Source organism: Heteronotia binoei, chromosome 6 (genome assembly GCF_032191835.1).
Source record: "Heteronotia binoei isolate CCM8104 ecotype False Entrance Well chromosome 6, APGP_CSIRO_Hbin_v1, whole genome shotgun sequence".
Taxonomy (NCBI): Eukaryota; Metazoa; Chordata; class Lepidosauria; order Squamata; family Gekkonidae; genus Heteronotia; species Heteronotia binoei.
In genome coordinates, this window is record NC_083228.1 from 142,617,699 (window position 1) to 142,642,156 (window position 24,458).

A 24,458-nucleotide genomic window follows, 5' to 3' on the forward strand; every position below is an offset into this window, starting at 1 on the left:
AGAGGGAGACAAGACACAGAGGGAGACAGACACAGAGGGAGACAGACAGATGGGGGGAGGGAGAAAGAGGTCAGGAAAAAAAATCAATTTTAAACGCATTCTCCAAGCCACTGACTGCCTTGGCTGGGAAAAGTCATTTAAAGAGAGAAATATGCCTTCTCCAAGCCGGCTGAAGGGGCGCAGGGGGATATGTGTGAAAGAGCCACATGTGGCTCCCAAGCTATAGCTGGGCCACCCCTACCCCAGAGGCAGCTTCCTGTAATTGGTACACATCACTCCCTACCTTCAGGCCTCTCCTGAAGAGGAAAGTTGCTTGGCGGGAATCTTTCTGCTGATATAGCTGGTTTCCAAGTCTGGCGGAAAGGGAATGAGTGTTAGTTCTGCAAAACAGCCATAGAAACAGAAGCAAAAAAACCCCACCATTCGTATTTAATACAGAACCGCTGATGCGCACGGTGTTCTCACAGACCGATGCAGCAGCCAAACAGACCGGATCCTGACCCAAGGAAAGAAGAGCGCAAGAGATCGAGGAAGAAGACTATGGGTTAAATGTAACAGATCTGTTTCGAGGAACCCAGAATCAGGCTAGCAGCTATTTGATAGTCTTATGTCGGGGGGGGGGGGGCAACAGTAGCTCTCCAGATGTTTCTTGCCTACAACTCCCATCAGCCCCAGCCATTGGCCATGCTGGCTGGAGCTGATGGGAGTTGTAGGCAAAAAACACCTGGATAGCTACCGTGGGCCACCCCTGGTCTAAGACTTGAGATATCGTCAGGTGTGCAATCTGCTGCCATTGCATCCTTCTTGCTGGGAGACACAGATCAGCCTGGCTGCTCCTTCTTGCGAAGACAGTCATTCATTCAACAAGTGCAGCGCCGACACGAGTCTTAGGCTCAATCCGTGATTCATTTACACTTCCACTGGCTGCTATGTTTATAATCCGGAACTTAACACGTAAAATGTAACGTATGTTTTAACATAAATGAAACATGGATTGAGCCTAGGATTGAGCTCTGGCAGAGGTTGTCCTTGAAAGGGCAGCTTCTGGGAGACCTCTCTCAGACCCGACCCATCTGACAGGGTCTCTGTTGTGGGGGAGGAAGGTAAAGGAGATTGCAGGCCGCTCTGAGACTCTGTCCTTGGAAGGGCAGCTGCTGTGAAAGTCCTCTCCAGCCCCACCCACCTCACAGGGTGTCTGTTGTGGGGGGGGGGGAAGGGAAAGGAGATTGTGAGCCGCTCTGAGACTCTTTGGAGTGGAGGGCGGGATATAAATCCAATATCTTCATCTACCTCACAGGGTGTCTGTTGTGGGGGAGGAAGGTAAAGCAGATTGTGAGCCGCTCTGAGACTCTTCGGAGTGGAGGGCGGGATATAAATCCAATGTCTTCATCTACCTCACAGGGTGTCTGTTGTGGGGGAGGAAGGGAAAGGAGATTGTGAGCCGCTCTGAGACTCTTTGGAGTGGAGGGTGGGATATAAATCCAATTATCTTCCTCTACCTCACAGGGTGTCTGCTGTGGGGGAGGAAGGTAAAGGAGATTGTGAGCCGCTCTCAGACTCTTCGGAGTGGAGGGCGGAATATAAATCCAATATCTTCATCTACCTCATAGGGTGTCTGTTGTGGGGGAGGAAGGTAAAGAAGATTGTGAGCTGCTCTGAGGCTCTTCGGAGTGGAGGGCGGGATATAAATCCAATATCTTCATCTACCTCACGGGGTGTCTGCTGTGGGGGAGGAAGGTAAAGGAGATTGTGAGCCGCTCTGAGGCTCTTCGGAGTGGAGGGCGGAATATAAATCCAATATCTTCATCTACCTCACAGGGTGTCTGTTGTGGGGGAGGAAGGTAAAGGAGATTGTGAGTCGCTCTGAGGCTCTTCGGAGTGGAGGGCGGGATATAAATCCAATATCTTCATCTACCTCACAGGGTGTCTGTTGTGGGGGAGGAAGGGAAAGGAGATTGTGAGCCGCTCTGAGGCTCTTCGGAGTGGAGGGCGAGATATAAATCCAATATCTTCATCTACCTTACAGGGTGTCTGTTGTGGGGGAGGAAGGTAAAGGAGATTGTGAGCCGCTCTCAGACTCTTCGGAGTGGAGGGCGGGATATAAATCCAATATCTTCATCTACCTCACGGGGTGTCTGCTGTGGGGGAGGAAGGTAAAGGAGATTGTGAGCCGCTCTGAGGCTCTTCGGAGTGGAGGGCGGAATATAAATCCAATATCTTCATCTACCTCACAGGGTGTCTGTTGTGGGGGAGGAAGGGAAAGGAGATTGTGAGCCGCTCTGAGGCTCTTCGGAGTGGAGGGCGAGATATAAATCCAATATCTTCATCTACCTCACAGGGTGTCTGTTGTGGGGGAGGAAGGTAAAGGAGATTGTGAGCCGCTCTCAGACTCTTTGGAGTGGAGGGCAGGATATAAATCCAGTATCTTCATCTACCTCACAGGGTGTCTGTTGTGGGGGAGGAAGGGAATGGAGATTGTGAGCCGCTCTGAGGCTCTTCGGAGTGGAGGGCGGGATATAAATCCAATATCTACTTCCTCTTCTTCTAAAAAGGTTGCAGGGGAGGCAGCCTTGGAGGGAGGCCACACTGACTGTTTCATGGACCCTTGTCCCAGACCGGCAGAAGGGGCAGCACTGCTGTGACCTTAGCTTACCCCTCATTTATAGACCTCAACCCACCAGCTGATCGGCAGGGGTTTTTAAATGGGAGGGGGAGGCAGAATGGCTGCTTGGCCATCTAGTTGGGAGGCAGCAGAAACAGCCCCAGTCTCTCCCCCGCATTTAAAGACCCCCCCCATGGGGGCAGGAATGGGCATGAGTTGGGTAGTGGGGGTAGCCTGAAGTGGCAAAACCCCCAGCGCCATCCCTTGCCCACCAGTCCATGGAAAAATTATCTTCCATGAAATCAATTCCTGGTACCAAAAATGTTGAGGAGGGCACTGCTCTAGATCAGGGGTGGTCAACGGTAGCTCTCCAGATGTTTTTTGCCTACAACTCCCATCAGCCCCAGCCATTGGCCATGCTGGCAGGGGCTGATGGGAGTTGTAGGCAAAACAACATCCGGAGAGCTACCGTTGGCCACTCCTGATCTAGATGACAGCCCTTCAAGGACTTAAAGATGGTGATTCTATCACCTCTCAGCCGCTTCCTCTTCAGGCTAAACATCCCCACCTCCTTCAACCTTTCCTCATAGGACTTGGTCTCCAGACCCCTCTATAGGACAGCCCTTCAAGGACTTGAAGATGGTGATTCTATTACCTCTCAGCCGCCTCCTCTCCAGGCTAAACATCCCCAGCTCCTTCAACCTTTCCTCATAGGACTTGGTCTCCAGGCCCCTCACCATCTTCGTCACCCTCCTCTGGACCCATTCACTTTTTCCTTTATTACAGCAATTGATTCTTTTTCCTTCATGCTCTACCAGCTGTCATCCTTCGCATACCATACATCAGGGGTGGCCAACGGTAGGTCTTCAGATGTTTTTTTTGCCTACAACTCCCATCAGCCCCAGCCATTGGCCATGCTGGCTGGGGCTGATGGGAGTTGTAGGCAAAAAAAAACATCCGGAGAGCTACCGTTGGCCACCCCTGCTCTAGATGACAGCCCTTCAAGGACTTAAAGATGGTGATTCTATCACCTCTCAGCCGCTTCCTCTTCAGGCTAAACATCCCCAGCTCCTTCAACCTTTCCTCATAGGACTTGGTCTCCAGACCCCTCTATAGGACAGCCCTTCAAGTACTTGAAGATGGTGATCCTATCACCTCTCAGCCTCCTCCTCTCCAGGCTAAACATCCCCAGCTCCTTCAACCTTTCCTCATAGGACTTGGTCTCCAGACCCCTCTATATGACAGCCCTTCAAGGACTTGAAGATGGTGATCCTATCACATCTCAGCCACCTTCTCTCCAGGCTAAACATCCCCAGCTCCTTCAACCTTTCCTCATAGGACTTGGTCTCCAAACCCCTCTATATGACAGACCTTCAAGTACTTGAAGATGGTGATCTTATCACCTCTCAGCCGCCTCCTCTGCAGGCTAAACATCCCCAGCTCCTTCAACCTTTCCTCATAGGACTTGGTCTCCAGACCCCTCTATATGACAGCCCTTCACGTACTTGAAGATGGTGATCCTATCACCTCTCAGCCGCCTCCTCTGCAGGCTAAACATCCCCAGCTCCTTCAACCTTTCCTCATAGGACTTGGTCTCCAGACCCCTCTATATGACAGCCCTTCAAGTACTTGAAGATGGTGATCCTATCACCTCTCAGCCACCTTCTCTCCAGGCTAAACATCCCCAGCTCCTTCAACCTTTCCTCATAGGACTTGGTCTCCAGACCCCTCACCATCTTCGTCGCCCTCCTCGGGACCGTTCCAGCTTGTCTACATCCTTCTTAAAATGTGGTGCCCAAAACGGAACACAATACTCCAAGTGAGGTCTTCCCAGAGCAGAGGAAAGCGATACCATCACATCACATGATCTGGACACTATACTTCTGTGGAGACAGCCCAAAATCGCATTGGCAGAAACAGCCCCAGTCTCTCCCACCGGCCCATGGAAAGATTGTCTTCCATGAAACCGGTCCCTGGTGCCGAAAAGGTTGGGGGCCACTAGGTTAGAGGGAACATTGTGGGAATGGCCAGCCACTGAAAAAGTGACCTAGCGCCTACTTTTTGGCACACACACACCCCTTCCCTTGATTCACGCATGTGTTGGTTCAGCTCCGCTTACCCCAAAAAGTAGAACAAAGTCTGGTGACGCCTTTAAGACCCAACAGAGTTTAAGCTTTCTTGGTCTCAAAGGTGCCGCGGGACTCCGAAAACCAAGAATCCCCCCTTGAAGGCACAGAGGACTCACCTTCTGTTCAGCAGGCTGGACCTCCAGAGAACAGCCCCTTGCTTCCTTGGCAGCTCAGGCTGCCTCTGGGCCATCATCTTCCTTTTCAAGACGGAGTAGTTCCGCTGGACGTTCTTTGGGACGAGAGATTAGAAGTTAGGCCGAGACTTTTCCTTAGGGGCTCCAAAATACAACCCGGCCTTCAGTGCGACGGACTCGGGGTGCTTTTCTTTCCAGCTGAGCAAACCCAAGAGAGAAACGCGTTTCCAGGCCTGCACGGGCCACCGAAGGGAGTGCCTCCCTTCAATATTTGATATCTACGTAATATCAAAGTAGCCAGTTTGGTGTAGTTGGTTAAGTGTCCGGACTCTTATCTAGGAGAACCGGGTTTGATTCCCCGCTCCTCCACTTGCACCTGCTGGAATGGCCTTGGGTCAGCCATAGGGATGGGACGGGATGGAGAAAGTAGAGAAAGAAGTACTTTTCTCCCTTTCTCACAATACAAGAACTCATGGGCATTCAATGAAATTGCTGAGCAGACAGGTTAAAACGGATAAAAGGAAGTACTTCTTCACCCAAAGGGTGATTAACTTGTGGAATTCACTGCCACAGGAGGTGGCGGCGGCCACAAGTATAGCCACCTTCAAGAAGGGTTTAGATAAAAATATGGGGCACAGGTCCATCAGTGGCTATTAGCCACAGTGTGTGTGTGTATATAAAATTTTTTGCCACTGTGTGACACAGAGTGTTGGACTTGATGGGCCGTTGGCCTGATCCAACATGGCTTCTCTTATGTTCTTATGTTCATAGCACTCACAAGAGTTGTCGTTGAAAGGGCAGCTGCTGTGAGAGCTCTCTCAGCCCTACCCACCTCACAGGGTGTCTGTTGTGGGGGGGGGGAGGAGATAAAGCAGACAATGAGCCATTCTGAGACTCTGAGAGTCAGAATGAAGGGCCAGGTATAAATCCAATATCATCATCATCTTCTCCTCCTCCTCCTCTGGGAGAACCAGGTTTGATTCCCCACTCCTCCACTCGTACCTGCTGGAATGGCCTTGGGTCAGCCAGAGCTCTGGCAGAAGTTGTCCTTAAAAGGGCAGCTGCTGAGAGAGCTCTCTCAGCCCCACCCACCTCACAGGGTGTCTGTTGTGGGGGAAGAAGATAATAGAGATTGTGAGCCACTCTGAGACTCTGAGATTCAGAATGAAGGGCCAGGTATTAATCCAATATCGTCATCATCTTCTCCTCCACCGCCTCTGGGAGAACCAGGTTTGATTCCCCACTCCTCCACTCGTACCTGCTGGAATGGCCTTGGGTCAGCCATAGCTCTGGCAGAGGTTGTCCTTGAAAGGACAGCTGCTGTGCGAGCCCTCAGCCCCATCTACCTCACAGGCTGTTTGTTGTGGGGGGAGAAGATATAGGAGATTGTAAGCCACTCAGAGTCTGATTCAGAGAGAAGGGCGGAGTATAAACCTGCCTCCACCTCACAGGGTGTCTGTTGTGGGGGGAGAAGGTATAGGAAATTGTGAGCCGCTCTGAGTCTCTGATCCAGGGAGAAGGGCGGGGTATAAATCTGCCCCCACCTCACAGGGTGTCTGTTGTGGGGGGAGAAGATAGAGGAGATTGTGAGCCGCTCTGAGTCTCAGATTCAGGGAGAAGGGCGGGGTATAAATCTGCCCCCACCTCACAGGGTGTCTGTTGTGGGGGGAGAAGATAGAAGAGATTGTGAGCCGCTCTGAGTCTCAGATTCAGGGAGAAGGGCGGGGTATAAATCTGCCCCCACCTCACAAGGTGTCTGTTGTGGGGGGAGAAGATAGAGGAGATTGTGAGCCGCTCTGAGTCTCAGATTCAGGGAGAAGGGCGGGGTATAAATCTGCCCCCACCTCACAGGGTGTCTGTTGTGGGGGAGAAGATAGAGGAGATTGTGCAGTCTTCTCCTTCTCCTTGAACAATACCATCGATACTGGCTGCAAACGCATACTGATGACCAAACTCCGAGGTACCCTAATCACCCGTACTGTGATTCCACACACATCATGCACTGGCAACGGTAGGATGGGTGGTAAAGTGGTAGTCCGTATACAGCGAACATCCTCCCCCTCTCTCTAACTAGCAGCCAGGCGCTCCCACCATGCTGTACACAGCAATTTAACTCTGTGGCCTCCCAAAGGCATGCCTTTTTCGCGAAGCCTGCAAGAAGCAATCGCAGTTTTCTCCCATTCTGTAGAGTCTGCCTTTCTCACTTGGACCCAAGGTGGATTATACAGTGAGTCAATACAACCAACAGAACGGGGCAATTGGCTGCATCAGGGGTGCGTGGCCTAATAGGCAAAGGAGTTCCTGCTGCAAACAAAGCCACGTGTGCATCTATCTTTACTGTCTTCAGTTTTCTGTTGTATCTTGTCACAAGCGCCATGGTTTATTCCAGGGTGCTAATTCTGAAGGAAATAAAGAGGCTGCAGAGAGCATTTTGCCAGCCAAATCCTGAACGCTTTTGCATCTGTTCAGGACCGGCTTGCTCCCAGTACACACCCTGAACTGTACGAGAGACTGGTAACGTTTAAGCAAGCAGGAACGCTCCTGAGGAAGACTTTGACAAAATGAGCCTCTCTCCAGGTGCTCATTGGGGCGAACTGTTCTTTTGCAATATTGAAAGGTTGTACTTCTTTAGAATGTGACAAAAGAGTTGTAAGATTCTTGATAGAGTCAGTTTGGTGTAGTAGTTAAGTGCTTGGACTCTTATCTGGGAGAACTGGGTTTGATTCGCCACTCTTCCGCTTGCACCTGCTGGAATGGCCTTGGGTTAGTCATAGCTCTCGCAGAGTTGTCCTTGAAAAGGCAGCTGCTGGGAGGGCTCTCTTAGCCCCACTCACCTCACAGGGTGTCTGTTGTGGGGGGGGAGAAGATATAGGAGATTGTAAACCGCTCTGAGTCTCTGATTCAGAGAGAAGGGCAGGGTATAAATCTGCAATTCTTCTTCTTCTTGATAAAACTTTTACTAAACGTATTAGCCAGAGTATCACACAGTGTTTGTTCGTTTGTTAAGCCCTCTACAACAGTTGAGGGCAGAATAAAACATAAAGAGAGAGAATCAGACTATAAAGCCAAGAACAAATTCTCCAGCTTAAACATATCATCTGGACTGCAGAGTAAAGAAGAAGAAGAAGAAGATATTGGATTTATATCCCGCCCTCCACTCCAACGAGTCTCAGAGCGGTCACAATCTCCTTTCCCTTCCTCCCCCACAACAGACACCCTGTGAGGTAGATGAAGATATTGGATTATATCCCGCCCTCCACTCCGAAGAGTCTCAGAGTGGCTCACAATCTCCTTTCCCTTCCTCCCCCACAACAGACGCCCTGTGAGGTAGATGAAGATATTGGATTTCTATCCCGCCCTCCACTCCGAAGAGTCTCAGAGCGACTCACAATCTCCTTTCCCTCCCTCCCCCACAACAGACGCCCTGTGAGGTACATGAAGGTATTGGATTTATATCCCACCCTCCACTCCGAAGAGTCTCAGAGCGGCTCACAATCTCCTTTACCTTCCTCCCCCACAACAGACACCCTGTGAGGTAGATGAAGATATTGGATTTATATCCCGCCCTCCACTCCGAAGAGTCTCAGAGCGGCTCACAATCTCCTTTCCCTTCCTCCCCCTCAACAGACACCCTGTGAGGTAGATGAAGATATTGGATTTATATCCCGCCCTCCACTCCAAAGAGTCTCAGAACGGCTCACAATCTCCTTTACCTTCCTCCCCCACAACAGACACCCTGTGAGGTAGATGAAGATATTGGATTTATATCCCGCCCTCCACTCCGAAGAGTCTCAGAGCGGCTCACAATCTCCTTTACCTTCCTCCCCCTCAACAGACACCCTGTGAGGTAGATGAAGATATTGGATTTATATCCCGCCCTCCACTCCGAAGAGTCTCAGAGCGGCTCACAATCTCCTTTACCTTCCTCCCCCACAACAGACACCCTGTGAGGTAGATGAAGATATTGGATTTATATCCCGCCCTCCACTCCGAAGAGTCTCAGAGCGGCTCACAATCTCCTTTACCTTCCTCCCCCACAACAGACACCCTGTGAGGTAGATGAAGATATTGGATTTATATCCCGCCCTCCACTCCGAAGAGTCTCAGAGCGGCTCACAATCTCCTTTCCCTTCCTCCCCCTCAACAGACACCCTGTGAGGTAGATGAAGATATTGGATTTATATCCCGCCCTCCACTCCGAAGAGTCTCAGAGCGGCTCAAAAATTAATGGAGGATAAGTCTATGAATGCCTACTAGCCACTGTGGCTGAGGGGAACCTCCACATTCCAATACACTAAACATTGTTCTGATAAAGGCCTCGGCCTCTCTGCCCTGTTGTTGGCCCTCCAGACGAACTGGCTGGCCCCTGTGTGAGGCAGGATGCTGGACTAGATGGGCCCTCACTGGTCTGATCCAGCAGGGCTCTTCTGATGTTCTTATGAAGGCCTCAGCCTCTCTGCACTGTTGCTGGCCCTCCAGAGGAACAGGTTGGCCCCTGTGTGAGACAGGATGCTGGACTAGATGGACCGTCACTGGTCTGACCCAGGAGGCCTCAGCCTCTGTGCCCTGTTGTTGGCCCTTCAGAGGAACTGGTTGGCCACCGTGTGATACAAGAGGCTGGATTAGATGGACCCTCACTGGTCTAATCCAACAGGGCTCTTCTGATGTTCTTATGAAGGCCTCAGCCTCTCTGCCCTGTTGTTGGCCTTCCAGAGGAACTGGTTGTCCACTGTGTGAGAAAGGATGGTGGACTAGAAGGGCCACTGGTCTGATCCAAAAGAGTTCTTATCATGTTCTTAAAGAGACATGGCAGCTGAAGTACAAAACTCCAGTCGCTTTGCGGAAGCCAAAAGGTAAGGCACACAATCAACACAGCACAAAAATCTGTCGTGGCTCACAGACCATAGAGCAAGGGTGTCAAACTAATTTGGTAAGAGGGCCAGATCTGACATAAATAAGACCTTGTTGGGCCGGGGCATGTGTGTCATAAAATGTAATGCCAGAATAGCGGCCATATAAACTTTATAAAGGAGACAGACAAACACAATTAAAGATTTTGTATCTTTCCATGTGATTGAGGGAACTGGGCAAAGGAAGCGCTGGCTCTTTCCCTCCCTTCCCAGGGGATGAGAAGGGGTGCAGCCTCAGCCAATAGAAGGACAAGAGGCTTGGCTCAGTAGCTCTGCTGTGTTACTGCTGTGTTGCCTGGAAAAGAAAGCTTTCCTTCCCCCCCCCAAGGGAGGAGCCTCAGCCAATGGAGAAATAGAGGCTTTGCTCTGTAGCTCCTGTGCAACTGAGCAAGCCTGGCAAAGCAAGCTCTCCCCCCCAAGGGAGGAGCCTCAGCCAATGGAGAAATAGAGGCTTTGCTCTGTAGTTCCTGTGCAACTGAGCAAGCCTTGCAAAGCAAGCTCTCCTTCCCCAAGGGAGGAGCCTCAGCCAATGGAGAAATAGAGGCTTTGCTCTGTAGTTCCTGTGCAACTGAGCAAGCTTGGCAAAGCAAGCTCTCCTTCCCCCCCAAGGGAGGAGTCTCAGCCAATGGAGAAATAGAGGCTTTGTTCTGTAGCTCCTGTGCAACTGAGCAAGCCTGGCAAAGCAAGCTCTCCTTCCCCCCCCAAGGGAGGAGCCTCAGCCAATGGAGATAGAGGCTTTGCTCTGTAGCTCTTGTGCAACTGAACAAGCCTGGCAAAGCAAGCTCTCCTTTCCGCCCCCCCACAAGGGAGGAGTCTCAGCCAACGGAGAAATAGAGGCTTTGCTCTGTAGCTCCTGTGCAACTGAGCAAGCCTGGCAAAGCAAGCTCTCCTTCCCCCACCCCCAAGGGAGGAGTCTCAGCCAATGGAGAAATAGAGGCTTTGCTCTGTAGCTCCTGTGCAACTGAGCAAGCCTGGCAAAGCAAGCTCTCTTCCCCCCCCCAAGGGAGGAGTCTCAGCCAATGGAGAAATAGAGGCTTTGCTCTGTACCTCCTGTGCAACTGAGAAAGCCTGGCAAAGCAAGCTGTGACACAGAAGGAAGCAAGAGAGAGGAAAAAGAGAGCAGACTTGCTTGCGGGCCTGATAGGAACCCTTTGGGGGCCTGATTCAGCCCCCAGGCCACATGCTTGACACCCCTGCCATAGAGGTTGACACCGAGTCTCAAGTCCTGCCATATACAGTGAAGAATCAGAGAAATCACTGTGAGCCCCAATGCAAGTTGGCAACGGCAAGCCTTTGATTCTCTGGGTCACCGAGGGATTAGAAAAAACTCTACCTGTCTGCAAACAGCCAACCCCTTGGCGCAGACAGAAGACTGCTGCGGCACCACATAAAAAGATGGAGCGTTTTGGTCCTTAGTCAAGAGAGCCTGACAAAGCACGACACGAATTCGCATGGATGCGCACGCCCACCTTTTCGCTGAGGGGGGGTCTGTTCAAGGGGCTGATGCCTCTGTGCGATCCCAACATCTTCCTCGCCGCCAAGCCGGTTTTAACGGCGTAAGTGCGTCGCTTCCCGGCCGTTCTCCTTCGGCGTCCCAAGCGGTTCTTCACGAAACCTGCAACGGGAGGAATGAGACACAGGCTGAGGGCGTGGAGGCAAGGAGCGGGGTAGACTTTGAGGCTCCCCAGGGGGCCACATGCCGGAACATTCCTGAAAGCCTCGGCACTGATGACGCCAAAGCAAAGAGCCAGTTTGGTGCAGTGGTTAAGTGCATAGACTCTTATCTGGGAGAACTGGGTTTGATTCCCCGCTCCTCCACTTGCAGCTGCTGGAATGGCCTTGGGTCAGCCACAGTTCTCGCAGAGTTATCCTTGAAAGCGCAGCTTCTGTCAGCGCTCTCTCAGCCCCACCCACCTCACAGGGTGTCTGTTGTGGGGGGGTGGAGGTAAGGAAGATTGTGACCGCTCTGAGACTCTGAAATTCAGAGTATATGGTGACATCTAAATCCAGTATCATCATCATCAAATGTGTGAGTTGGAGGCTAAAAATCTGTGAGTTAGCTCATGCTAACTCAGCTTAGAGGGAACACTAGTTCTCAGACTATGGGATGGGAGGTCAAAATGGGTCACATTTTCCTTACAGGTGAGGCCAAGAGGGAGGGAATGAAACAAGGGGAGCAGGAGACAACACTCTTGGAGAGCTGGAGGGCAAACTTGGCGTTTCTGCTGCAGAATGTAGAGGATACCCCAGGAATGCAGCCATGGGCTCTGTATAGTGAGATAAGTTGCCGTGTCTGTTTCATGTAGTGGTTAAGTGCACAAACTCTTATCTGGGAGAACCGGGTTTGATTCCCCACTCCTCCACTTGCAGCTGCTGGAATGGCCTTGGGTCAGCCATAGCTCTGGCAGAGGTTGTCCTTGAAAGGGCAGCTTCTGTCAGAGCTCTCTCAGCCCCACCCACCTCACAGGGTGTCTGTTGTGGGGAAGGAAGAGAAAGAAGATGATGATATTGGATTTATATCCCACCCTCCACTCTGAATCTCAGAGTCTCAGAGTGGCTCACGATCTCCTTTACCTTCCTCCCCCACCACAGACACCCTGCAAGTGGAGGAGTGGGGAATCAAACCTGGTTCTCCCAGGTAAGAGTCCGCACACTTAAACACTACACCAAACTGGCTCTCAGGAGACAGACACCCTGTGAGGTGGGTGGGGCTGAGAGAGCTCTCCCAGCAGCTGCCCTTTCAAGGACAACCTCTGCCAGAGCTGTGGCTGACCCAAGGCAGGTGCAAGTGGAGGAGTGGGGAATCAAACCCGGTTTCCCAGATAAGAGTCTGCAGCACACTTAACCACTACACCAAACTGGCTCTCTTCCTCCCCCACAACAGACACCCTGTGAGGTGGGTGGGGCTGGAGAGAGCTCTGACAGAAGCTGCCCTTTCAAGGACAACCTCTGCCAGAGCTGTGGCTGACACAAGGCCATGCTAGCAGGTGCAAGTGGAGGAGTGGGGAATCAAACCCGGTTCTCCCAGATAAGAGTCTGCAGCACACTTAACCACTACACCAAACTGGCTCTCTTCCTCCCCCACAACAGACACCCTGTGAGGTGGGTGGGGCTGGAGAGAGCTCTCACAGCAGCTGCCCTTTCAAGGACAACCTCTGCCAGAGCTCTGGCTGACCCAAGGCCATTCCAGCAGGTGCAAGTGGAGGAGTGGGGAATCAAACCCGGTTCTCCCAGGTAAGAGTCCACACACTTAACCACTACACCAAACTGGCTCTCATAATCTGCTCTGAGACCGATTCAGAGAGAAGGGCGGGCTATAAATCCGCAATTCTTCTTCTTCTTACGGCCAGACTAGTCCAAAACCAAAATGCAGCCAAAATTCATGTAATTGGAATGACCATCCGGGAGGCCAAGCGTCATTCTTGCCTCCTCTCAAGGGTGAATGGCCTCTTCTTGTGGGGGGCTGCTGCCTGCCTGGCACCAGATCAGCTCAAGATCAAAGGAAAGAGATTCTCACAAGACCGTGTTGGGAGAGGGAAGACCAGGAGCGATGATGTAGAATCCTGAAGAATTCTCCCAAAGGCGTATTGGGATTGGATGTTACCATCACCTGACTTGTGTGTGTGGGGGGGGTGTCAAAAACAGGGGTCCCTCCCTGAGACTTAATGGGTGAAAGGCCTAAATCACGGGTGGCCAAACTTACTTAACGTAATGTAGTTAACATACTTAACGTAAGAGCAACATAGAATAAACATCAGATGTTTGAGAGCCACAAGAGGAAGGGAGGAAGGGAAGAAGAATTGCAGATTTATACCCCACCCTCCTCCCTGAATCAGAGACTCAGAGCGACTCACAATCTCCTATGTCTTCTCCCCCCACAACAGACACCCTTTGAGGTGGGGACAGATTTATACCCCGCCCTTCTCCCTAAATCAGAGACTCAGAGCGACTCACAATCTCCTCTATCTTCTCCCCCCACAGCAGACACCCTGTGAGGTGGGGGCAGATTTATACCCCGCCCTTCTCCCTGAATCAGAGACTCAGAGCGGCTCACAATCTCCTATATCTTCTCCCCCCACAACAGACACCCTGTGAGGTGGGGGCAGATTTATACCCCGCCCTCCTCCCTGAATGAGAGACTCAGAGCGGCATACAATCTCCTATATCTTCTCCCCTCACAACAGACACCCTGTGAGGTGGGGACAGATTTATACCCCGCCCTTCTCCCTGAATCAGAGACTCAGAGCGGCTTACAATCTCCTATATCTTCTCCCCTCACAACAGACACCCTGTGAGGTGGGGGCAGATTTATACCCCGCCCTTCTCCCTGAATCAGAGACAAAGAGTGGCTCACAATCTCCTACATCATCTCCCCCCACAACAGACACCCTGTGAGGTGGGGGCAGATTTATTCCCCGCCCTTCTCCCTGAATCAGACTCTGAGTGGCTTACAATCTCTTCTATCTTCTCCCCCCACAACAGACACCCTGTGAGGTGGGGGCAGATTTATACCTTGCCCTTCTGCTTGAATCAGAGACTCAGAGCGGCTCACAATCTCCTGTCTTCTCCCCCCACAACAGACACCCTGTGAGGTGGGGGCAGATTTATACCCCACCCTTCTCCCTGAATCAGAGACTCAGAGCGGCTCACAATCTCCTATATCTTCTCCCCCCACAACAGACACCCTGTGAGGTGGGGGCAGATTTATACCCCGCCCTTCTCCCTGAATCAGAGACTCAGAGCGGCTCACAATCTCCTATGTCTTCTCCCCCCACAACAGACACCCTGTGAGGTGGGGGCAGATTTATACCCCGCCCTTCTCCCTGAATCAGAGACTCAGAGCGGCTCACAATCTCCTTTACCTTCCTCCCCCACAACAGACACCCTGTGAGGTGGGTGGGGCTGAGAGGGCTCTCCCAGCAGCTGCCCTTTCAAGGACAACTCCTACAAGAGCTATGGCTGACCCAAGGCCTTTCCAGCAGGTGCAAGTGGAGGAGTGGGGAATCAAACCCGGTTCTCCCAGATTAGAGTTTGCACACTTAACCACTACACCGAACAGGAAGGGAGGAAAGGAGGGGCACAGCTGCAGTTTGCGAGCCACAAGACATGAATGTCACATGTTTGAAAGCCACAAAATGGAGGAAGGGAGGGAGGGGAAGAAGGGAGGGGCGGAGCTGCAGCACCTCATGGGGGGTGCTTACTAACTCCCCAAACGATGGATGAGTTGGCCTGCGTGAACCTGAAGTTTGCACTATTGCCTCAAAAACCAATTAAGAGCCAAGCTGAGTCGTGCTTTGCACAAAGAATCACACTTGAATATGGAGATATATTGATTAAGGCTTGACGCGTTTCATATAAAGATTTGCATTTTATATTAAGAGACCTCTAGGTGAGGGAAAAGCCAGAAGCAAGATTTTTGTTCCCAAAACATCAGAGCCATTACCTGGGAAGGAAAGTGCAGAACAGACAGAAGGAAAGCTTTCTAGGGGCTGGGTGAGAGTGACACGAAGAAAAGCAAACCGTTATCATTCTAGGAAAAGCCTGCTCTGTCCCAGAATGAGCTCCACGTTCTCACAGTAATGAGCCCATATCTGTCCTTGAACACTTCTAGCATTTACAAAAATAATTTTTGTCCAGCCCCAGAAGGCAGTTTTGGAAAAACACTAATAAGGCAAGTTTGCACCAGTTCATGTAACTGGGGGTGGTGGAGACTGTCCAGTGGGAAGGGGACAGGTCAGTGGGAAAAATAATTTTTGTCCAGCCCCAGAAGGCAGTTTTGGAAAATCACTAATAAGGCACGTTTGAACCAGTTCATGTAACTGGGGGGGGGGGGGGGTGAGACAGTCCAGTGGGAAAGGGACAAGGTTGTGAGGTCTTCATGATTAATTAACCAATTAAAGATTAAATATACCACACTGGACAAGCTATCAAAAGGGTATATAATCTATTGTTATGGACTTAATTCTTGGAGAAACACTAATAAACACTTTGGAACAGAGAGATCTGGTTGTGTGTATATGTTTGGCCTAGCTCAGGGGTGGCCAAACTGCGGCTCAGGAGCCACAACTGGCTCTCTCACACATATTGTGTGGCTCTTGAAGCCCCCATTATTCTATTGGCCAGTGGCTTGGAGAATGCATTTAAAGTTAAAGTTGCTTTCTTTCCACCTCTCCCTCACCTCTCTCCCCATCTATTTCTTCCTTCCTTCCTGTTTTTTTAGCTCTCAAACATCTGACATTCATGTCTTGTGGCTCTGAAACAGCCGGTGTTTATTCTTCGTGGCTCTTACATTAAGCAAATCTGGCCACCCCCGCCCTAGTTTATTGGTAAGCTACTCCCTTGGTTCTGGATTCAAGGATTTTGCAGCCCGTGCGGTTTCCTGACTGATTGGGCTGGGGAAACACATTAGCCCACAAGTTTTGTGTGCCACCCAATCCTCGCCTGCGCATCGAATATCCCCCGCCTGTACAAAACTCCATCCTTAAAAACCTGGTATAATAAAATCTGGAATGTATATCCTAGCAGAATTTAACGACAAATCGAAACCATTAAGGGACTCCGACTACTATTCCGATATAGCGACTGTCTGGTTTCCAATTTTAGAATTCCTATGAGAAAGATCTGAGATACATACTGTTATAGAAGCTCTTCATTTACGGTAAATGTGCGCAGTTATTAAGAGCCCCGTGGCGCAGAGTGTTAAAGCTGCAGTACTGCAGTCCTAAGCTCTGCTCACGACCTGAGTTCGATCCCGGCGGAAGATGGGTTTTCAGGTAGCCAGCTCGAGGTTGACTCAGCCTTCCATCCCTCCGAGGTCGGTCAAATGAGTCCCCAGCTTGCTGGGGGGAAAGCGTAGATGACTGGGGAAGGCAATGGCAAACCACCCCGTAAAAAATCTGCCGTGAAAACGTTGTGAAAGCAACGTCATCCCAGAGTCGGAAACGACTGGTGCTTGCACAGGAGACTACCTTTACCTTTTTATGCAGTTATTTACTTGTAAAAATAAGTCTGCCCCAGTGATATGGAAACGTATGTATCTGTTAATACTGTTAAATAATACATAAGTTTGTATTGCTATATAACAAAACGACCAATGAAAATTATTGGTGGGGGGGGGGGAATATTCTCTACCAGTGTACTCCTGGATTCCCCATTTGGGCCGTCTCATTCTGAACTGCCATGTGCCGTTCTGCTGAATGCCTCTCTTCATCTGGGGGGAGTACTGCTTCCGCTCTTCTTTCTTGTTAAGCCGAATGATATCATCTGTGGAACAAAATAGAAGGTTAAGGATTAAACATCTGCAAGCCTGGGGGGGGGGAGGAGAACTGAGACTAGAGGGAGCAGCAGACATCGACAGCCCCACTGTTCAAAGCCCTCCAAGTTGCGGGCCATCGTAGGGTTGCCAAGTCCAATTCAAGAAATATCTGGGGACCGTGGGGGTGGAGCCAGGAGCAAGGGTGTGGCAAACACGACTGAACTCCAAAGGGAGTTCTGGCCATCGCACTTAAAGAGACCGTGCTCCTTTTAAACGCCTTCCGTCCAGGGGTGGAATCCTAGCAGGAGCTCTTTTGCGTATTAGGCCGCACATCCCTGATGTAGCCAATCTTCCAAGAGCTTACAAAAAAGCGCCTTGGGGGATTGGCGACATCAGGAGTGTGCCCTAATATGCAAAGGAGCTCCTGCTAGAATTCCACCCCTGCTTCCCACCATTTGGAATAAGGAAGGATAGGGGCATCTTCTTTTGGGACTCACAGAATTGGATACCCCAGTTCAGTCTTTTTGACACTCGGGAGGTATTTTGAGGATAGTCACCAGATGCTATGCTGAAAACCTGGTGCTTCAGCTTCAAAAAAACAGCCTCCCTAGAGCCCCAGGTACCCACAGGTCAATTCTCCATTATCCCCTAAGGCAGGGGTCCTCAAACTACGGCCCGCGGGCCAGATGCGGCCCGCTGAGGACTTTTATGCGGCCCGCCGGGTTATGGCAAAATCAGACCGGAAGTGACGTTCGACCTAAACTCACGTTAGCAACGCACACTTCCGGCACTGGGCTGAGGCAGCGAAGACAGAGTGTGAGGTGATACCGAGGTGAGGTGAGTTCCCAGGCCGGGGTATGTGGTGTGGGGAAGGGAGAGAGATGCAGAAGACGGAGAACTGACGGCCCGCGGCCTTGTACAGTAACGGCAGTCCGGCCCTCCAACAGTCTGAGGGACAGTGAACTGGCCCCCTATTTAAAAAGTTTGAGGACCCCTGCCCTAAGGCGATTGGTCTCTATAGGGAATAATGGAGTGCCCAGCAGACACCAACCTCCCCCCCCTGCTTTCTGATGATCCTGAAGCGGGGGGAGAGCCTCCAAACGAGGGGCTCCCCTGCCCCCACCTGGGGATTGAGAAACCAAAAAAGAGAGCAATGTGGATAAAGGAGCAGGGAATAAAGGTTACCACGAACCTCCACACAAACCAGCCTCAAAATTAATACACCTTAAATATCACTCATAACACTCCGTAAATATATAAATGATCAAAGCTTCATTGAATAAATCAAAAAGCATTAGGAGATATTAAGGAACAAAAGTCCACACCCACAGTCTTTTAAAAAAACAAATTAATGTCCAAGTTAATACAGATTATGGGGTGCAGACAGAGATTCCAGCGGTAGAGACTTGGGGGGGCTTCAAGTGTCCTGGCCCCACTGATGGACCTCCTGATGGCACCTGGGTTTTTTTGGCCACTGTGTGACACAGAGTGTTGAACTCAGTGGGCCACTGGCCTGATCCAGCATGGCTTCTCTTATGTTCTTATGCGGCACAGAGTGTTGGACTGGAGGGGCCACTGGCCTGATCCAACAGGGCTTCTCTTCTGTTCTTATGTGACACAGAGTGTTAAAGTGGAGGAGCCATTGGCCTGATCTAACATGGCTTCTCTTATGTTCTTATGTGACAGAGTGTTGGACTGGATGGGCCACTGGCCTGCTCCAACATGGCTTCTCTTATGTGACACAGAGTGTTGGAGTGGAGGAGCCATTGGCCTGATCTAACATGGCTTCTCTTACGTTCTTATGTGACAGAGTGTTGGACTGGATGGGCCACTGGCCTGATCCAGCAGGGCTTCTCTTATGTTCTTATGTGACACAGAGTGTTGGACTGGAGGGGCCATTGGCCCGATCCAACATGGCTTCTCTTATGTGGCACAGAGTGTTGGACTGGATGGGCCATTGGCCTGTTCCAACATGGCTTCTCTTATGTTCTTATGTGACACAGAGTGTTGGGCTGGATGGGTCATTGGCCTGATCCAACATGGCTTCTCTTATGTGACACAGAGTGTTGGACTGGAGGGGCCACTGGTCTGATCCAACAGGGCTTCTCTTCTGTTCTTATGTGACATAGAGTGTTGGACTAGATGGGCCACTGGCCTGATCCAACATGGCTCCTCTCATGTTCTTATGACCCCTTCCTCATGCCCAGATGGTAAAAAACATCTGTTGCCCCCTGCCACTGGCCTGATCCAACATGGCTTCTCTTATGTTCTTATGTGACACAGAGTGTTGGACTGGATGGGCCACTGGCCTGATCCAACGTGGCTTCTCTTATGTTCTTATGTGACACAGAGTGTTGGACTGGATGGGCCACTAGCCTGATCCAACATGGCTTCTCTTATGTTCTTATGTGACACAGAGTGTTGGACTGGAGGGGCCACTGGCCTGATCTAACATGGCTTCTCTTATGTTCTTATGTGACACAGAGTGTTGGACTGGATGGGCCACTGGCCTGATCCAACATGGCTTCTCTTATGTTCTTATGTGACACAGAGTGTTGGACTGGAGGGGCCATTGGCCTGATCCAACATGGCTACTCTTATGTTCTTATGTGACACAGAGTGTTGGACTGGATGGGCCACTGGCCTGATCTAACATGGCTTCTCTTATGTTCTTATGTGACACAGAGTGTTGGACTGGATGGGCCACTGGCCTGATCCAACATGGCTACTCTTATGTTCTTATGTGACACAGAGTGTTGGACTGAATGGGCCACTGGCCTGATCCAACAGGGCTCCTCTTATGTTCTTATGTGACACAGAGTGTTGGACTGAATGGGCCACTGGCCTGATCCAGCATGGCTTCTCTTATGTTCTTATGTGACACAGAGTGTTGGACTGGAGGGGCCATTGGCCTGATCTAACATGGCTTCTCTTATGTTCTTATGTGACAGGGTGTTGGACTGGATGGGCCACTGGCCTGATCCAGCAGGGCTTCTCTTATGTTCTTCTGTGACACAGAGTGTTGGACTGGAGGGACCACTGGCCTGATCCAACATGGCTTCTCTTATGTTCTTATGTGACACAGAGTGTTGGACAGGAAGGGCCATTGGCCTGATCCAACATGGCTTCTCTTATGTTCTTATGTGACACAGAGTGTTGGACTGGAGGGGCCACTGGCCTGATCCAACAGGGCTTCTCTTATGTTCTTATGACCCCTTCCTAATGCCCAGATGGTAAAAAACATCTGTTGCCCCCTGCCATGCTCTTTCTCCCCTGCTCCAGTTCACCCCAGGTAGACCGAAAGGTAGACTGCCTCCGACCCTGGAGGCTCCACGAGGCCGCAGCGGAGAGCTCCGTCCGCCACTCACCGCTGCCCCGCCCACTCCCCCTACTTCGGTCCCGCTGAAGCCACGCCCCCGAGCGGGATTCCACCAGCAGCAGCTTCCCCCCCCCGCGCGCTCCTTTTGGTTCAGCCCATGCGACCGCGGGTCTCCCCCCCATTCCCACCCGCACATGGTTCGGCCCGTTCTACTCCTTCTCTCCGCACCCCCCCCCCCGTCCGCCTCCTTCAGCCGCGCCCTTCTCACCCAGCGACAGGTCAATTTTCTCCACGGTTTCGCCGCCGGGGTTCCGGAGCAGGGCCGCTTCGACGCCGAACCCGTTCATGGCCGCCGCCGCCTCTCTTCGCCACAGAAACCCAGCCGAGGGAGAGAGAGGGTTTTTTTTCTCGGCGTTTCCCTTCTGCGCACGCGCCGCGGCCCACGTGACCGCAGGAAACCGACGCGAAGGCGCACGCGCGGGGCGAAGCTGAGCCGCCTCTTCCTCCGTCCGCTACAGGCCCCGGGCTGGGTTGAACGCGCGTGCGCCGTGGGTCATCTCGCGGGCGAGGGGTTGGGTGAGGGACGGCGCCCCCTACCGCTGAGTAGCTGCCACTGGGGCCGATTGAAATTCAAACTGCAAAATCCGTGCAGTGGGCTTGACCAAAAGTGTGCAAGTTTTCGAGTTCTGCAGAACTCTTCGTTTGGTTGGATGCTGCTGGAATAAAAGGCGCGCGGGGGGGGTGGGGTGTCTGTCTCAGGCACAGTTTCGTGGTTGCCAAGGCCAGTTCAAGAAATCTCTGCGGACTTTGGCGGTGGAGCCAGGAGACCTTGGAGGTGGAGCCAGGAGACTTTGGCGGTGTTGCCAGGATACTTTGGGGGTGGAGTTAGGAGACTTTGGGGGGTGGAGCCACGAGCAAGGCTGTGACAAGCAGAATTGAACTCCAAAGGGAGGTCTGACCATCACATTGAAAGGGACCGAACACCTTTGAAATGCCTTCCCTCTACTGGAAATAATGAAGGATAGCGGCACCTTCTTTGGGGGCTCATAGAACTGGACCCCCCGGTCCAATCCTTTTGAAACTCGGGGGGCATTTTCGGGAGAGGCACTGGATGCTATGTTGAAAAAATTATACATCTATCATAATAAACAGCCCCTCTCCAGAGCCCCAGATACCCGCAGATCAATTTTCCATTATTCCCTATGGGAATTGTTCTCCATAAGGAATAATGGAGTGCCCAGCAGACGTTTTCCTCCCCCCCTCTGCTTTCTGATAACCCTGAAGTGGGGGGAGGGCCTTCAAACCGGGGGATCCCCTGGCCCTACCTGGGGATTGGCAACCCTACCCCCCTTCCAGAGCAAGTGTGTCCCTAATATGGCGCCCAGTTTTCTGGCACCCGCCAAATGTTTTTATTAAGTGTGTGGAGCAGGGCCAGCTACAGGCCTCATGCTTGGCCCCTACACTGAAAGAAAGCCCCTAAAGTCGCTTTTAAAAATCCTAGGTTCCTAAAGTCTCCAAAAAAGATATATTACATTTCAAAATCATTTTTGTGCATTTTTATGATGTTCTGCATAATTTTTAGGCAAGTTACAGCAATTCCGGCCACGTGTCTGTAAAAATTGGTACGTTTTAACCTTTTGTCCCAGGTATGACGTTTAGGGCCCCTTCTCCTTGTTAATATTAAATTTCGTGTCCTGGGATTTTCCGTCTTTGGTTAGGCATTTCTTTCATTTCTATAAATAAAAATTAGCCGGATCGCAGCCAAGGTCAAATTTAAAAAAAAAAAAACACCTTATCTTTTTGTCATTTAATGACTTAAGTAATCCACTTAAAAGTTGAGTTAAAGTTAGAAGAAAAGCTAACATTTGATTTTTTTCCCCCCATAAAATGGAAAGGGAAACATGGAGATCTGCTTTTGGGCTTGATTCCCACCTACAGGGATCAGCTGGTTGACAAGCTGAAAATAATGGGTGGTAATAACTATGCGATTTTGGAATTTGCATTCTTAGGGAAGGGGAAAGCTGTATGAAAACGTACAAGTTGGATTTACTACCTTGCTGGATCAAGGAAACACTATAGACATCGTTTATCATCAGATGCTATGCTGCAAATTTGGTGCCTCTATCTCAAAAAACAGCCCCCCCCCCCGCCAGATACCCATGGATCAATTATCCATTATACTCTATGGCAGGGGTGGCCAATGGTAACTCTCCAGATGTTTTTTGCCTACAACTCCCATCAGCCCCAGCCATTGACCATGCTGGCTGGGGCTGATGGGAGTTGTAGGCAAAAAACATCTGGAGAGCTACCGCTGGCCACCCCTGCTCTATGGGAATCGGTTTCCATAGGGAATACTGGAGTGCCCCGTGGTGCAGGGTGTTAAAGCTGCAGTACTGCAGTCCTAAGCTCTGCTCACAATCTGAGTTCGATCCCGGCGGAAGCTGGGTTCAGGTAGCCGGCTCGAGGTTGACTCAGACTTCCATCCTTCTGAGGTCGGTAAAATTAGTACTCTGCTTGCTGGGGGGGGGGGGGAAGCATAGATGACTGGAGAACGCAATGGCAAATTACCCAGTAAAAATGTCTGAGAAAACGTTGTGAGAGCAACGTCACCCCAGAGTCTGAAACGACTGGTGCTTGCACAGGGGACCTTTCCTTTCCTGCAGACATTTCCCTCCCCTCCCCTGGTTTCTGATGACCCTGAAGGGGGGGTGGGGGAAGGCCTTCAAACAAGGGGATCCCTCCCCCCGCCTGGGGATTGTTACAGCACAAAAGGAAACTGCAGCTGATGGATTAAAACATACCCTGAGAAAGTGCGTGTGTGAGCTCAACCGATGCAAACTTTCATTGGAAGTATATACTTATCTGATGTCTGACTTGACTTGATGCACTGAAGGATTGCCCATATATGTATGCAGATTAATGCAGCGACATGACTCCTAGGTTATTCCATGTTTCCATTACTCTTCGTCATGGCTGCAATTCAATCAGAATCCGTGCTTCACAAATATCATTTTGTGCCAATAGCTGCTGCTCTCAGTCTAGCTTGTGTGGTTTGCATCGGTTGAGCTCATACAACGTACTTTGTGGCCATTCATGGGACTGTACATAAGAACATAAGAGAAGCCATGTTAGATCAGGCCAATGCCCCCTCCAGTCCAACACTCTGTGTCACATAAGAACAGAAGAGAAGCCATGTTGGATCAGGCCAATGGCCCATCCAGTCCAACACTCTGTGTCACATAAGAACAGAAGAGAAGCCATGTTGGATCAGGCCAATGGCCCATCCAGTCCAACACTCTATGTCACATAAGAACAGAAGAGAAGCCATGTTGGATCAGGCCAATGGCCCATCCAGTCCAACACTCTGTGTCACATAAGAACAGAAGAGAAGCCATGTTGGATCAGGCCAATGGCCCATCCAGTCCAACACTCTGTGTCACATAAGAACAGAAGAGAAGCCATGTTGGATCAGGCCAGTGGCCCTTCCAGTCCAACACTCTGTGTCACATAAGAACAGAAGAGAAGCCATGTTGGATCAGGCCAGTGGCCCATCCAGTCCAACACTCTGTGTCACACAGTGGCAAAAATTTTTATACACACACACTGTGGCTAATAGCCACTGATGGACCTCTGCTCCATATTTTTATCTAACCCCCTCTTGAAGCTGTCTATGCTTGTGGCCGCCACCACCTCCTGTGGCAGTGAATTCCACATGTTAATCACCCTTTGGGTGAAGAAGGACTTTCCTTTATCCGTTTTAACCCGACTGCTCAGCCATTTCATCGAATGCCCACGAGTTCTTGTATTGTGAGAAAGGGAGAAAAGTACTTCTTTCTCTACTTTCCTTTAAGTAACGTCTGTTACTTAAGTAAGTGTTCTTTTAAGTAACTGTTCCTTTAAGTAACATCTGGGTCCAATACAATGTGGGATTCCTGGAAATTGACATCTTTATGTATCTTTCGAATGTGTGTAATATGGTGCTGTGAGCGTGCGCTATTGTCAATTACTAAAAAAAGAGAGTTAAGCACGTTTGTGCAGTTGTTTATGGGTGTGTTTTAACCCACCTGGGGATTGGCGACCCTCTTTCCAGGGGCTGTAGTATTTAACCT

General features: G+C 50.8%; 1 protein-coding gene across 2 annotated transcripts in view; it reads right to left on the reverse strand.

Annotated features, from left to right (window-relative positions):
* FYTTD1 (forty-two-three domain containing 1) overlaps positions 1-20,879 on the reverse strand; it is a 39,879-nt gene extending 19,000 nt beyond the window's left edge. Inside the window, exons 1-5 of one of the 2 annotated variants that reach the window (XM_060242837.1) lie at positions 20,618-20,879; positions 16,907-17,038; positions 11,245-11,390; positions 4,848-4,960; positions 284-353 (exon numbers count right to left, since the gene is read on the reverse strand). In XM_060242837.1, the coding sequence (XP_060098820.1) occupies positions 284-353; positions 4,848-4,960; positions 11,245-11,390; positions 16,907-17,038; positions 20,618-20,696 (540 nt within the window). In that variant the 5' untranslated portion in view covers positions 20,697-20,879. Of the gene's footprint in view, positions 1-283; positions 381-4,847; positions 4,961-11,244; positions 11,391-16,906; positions 17,039-20,617 lie in introns of both variants that reach the window. The other variant, XM_060242836.1, reaches the window with a different exon arrangement.
* Between the last annotated feature and the right edge of the window lie 3,579 nt (positions 20,880-24,458).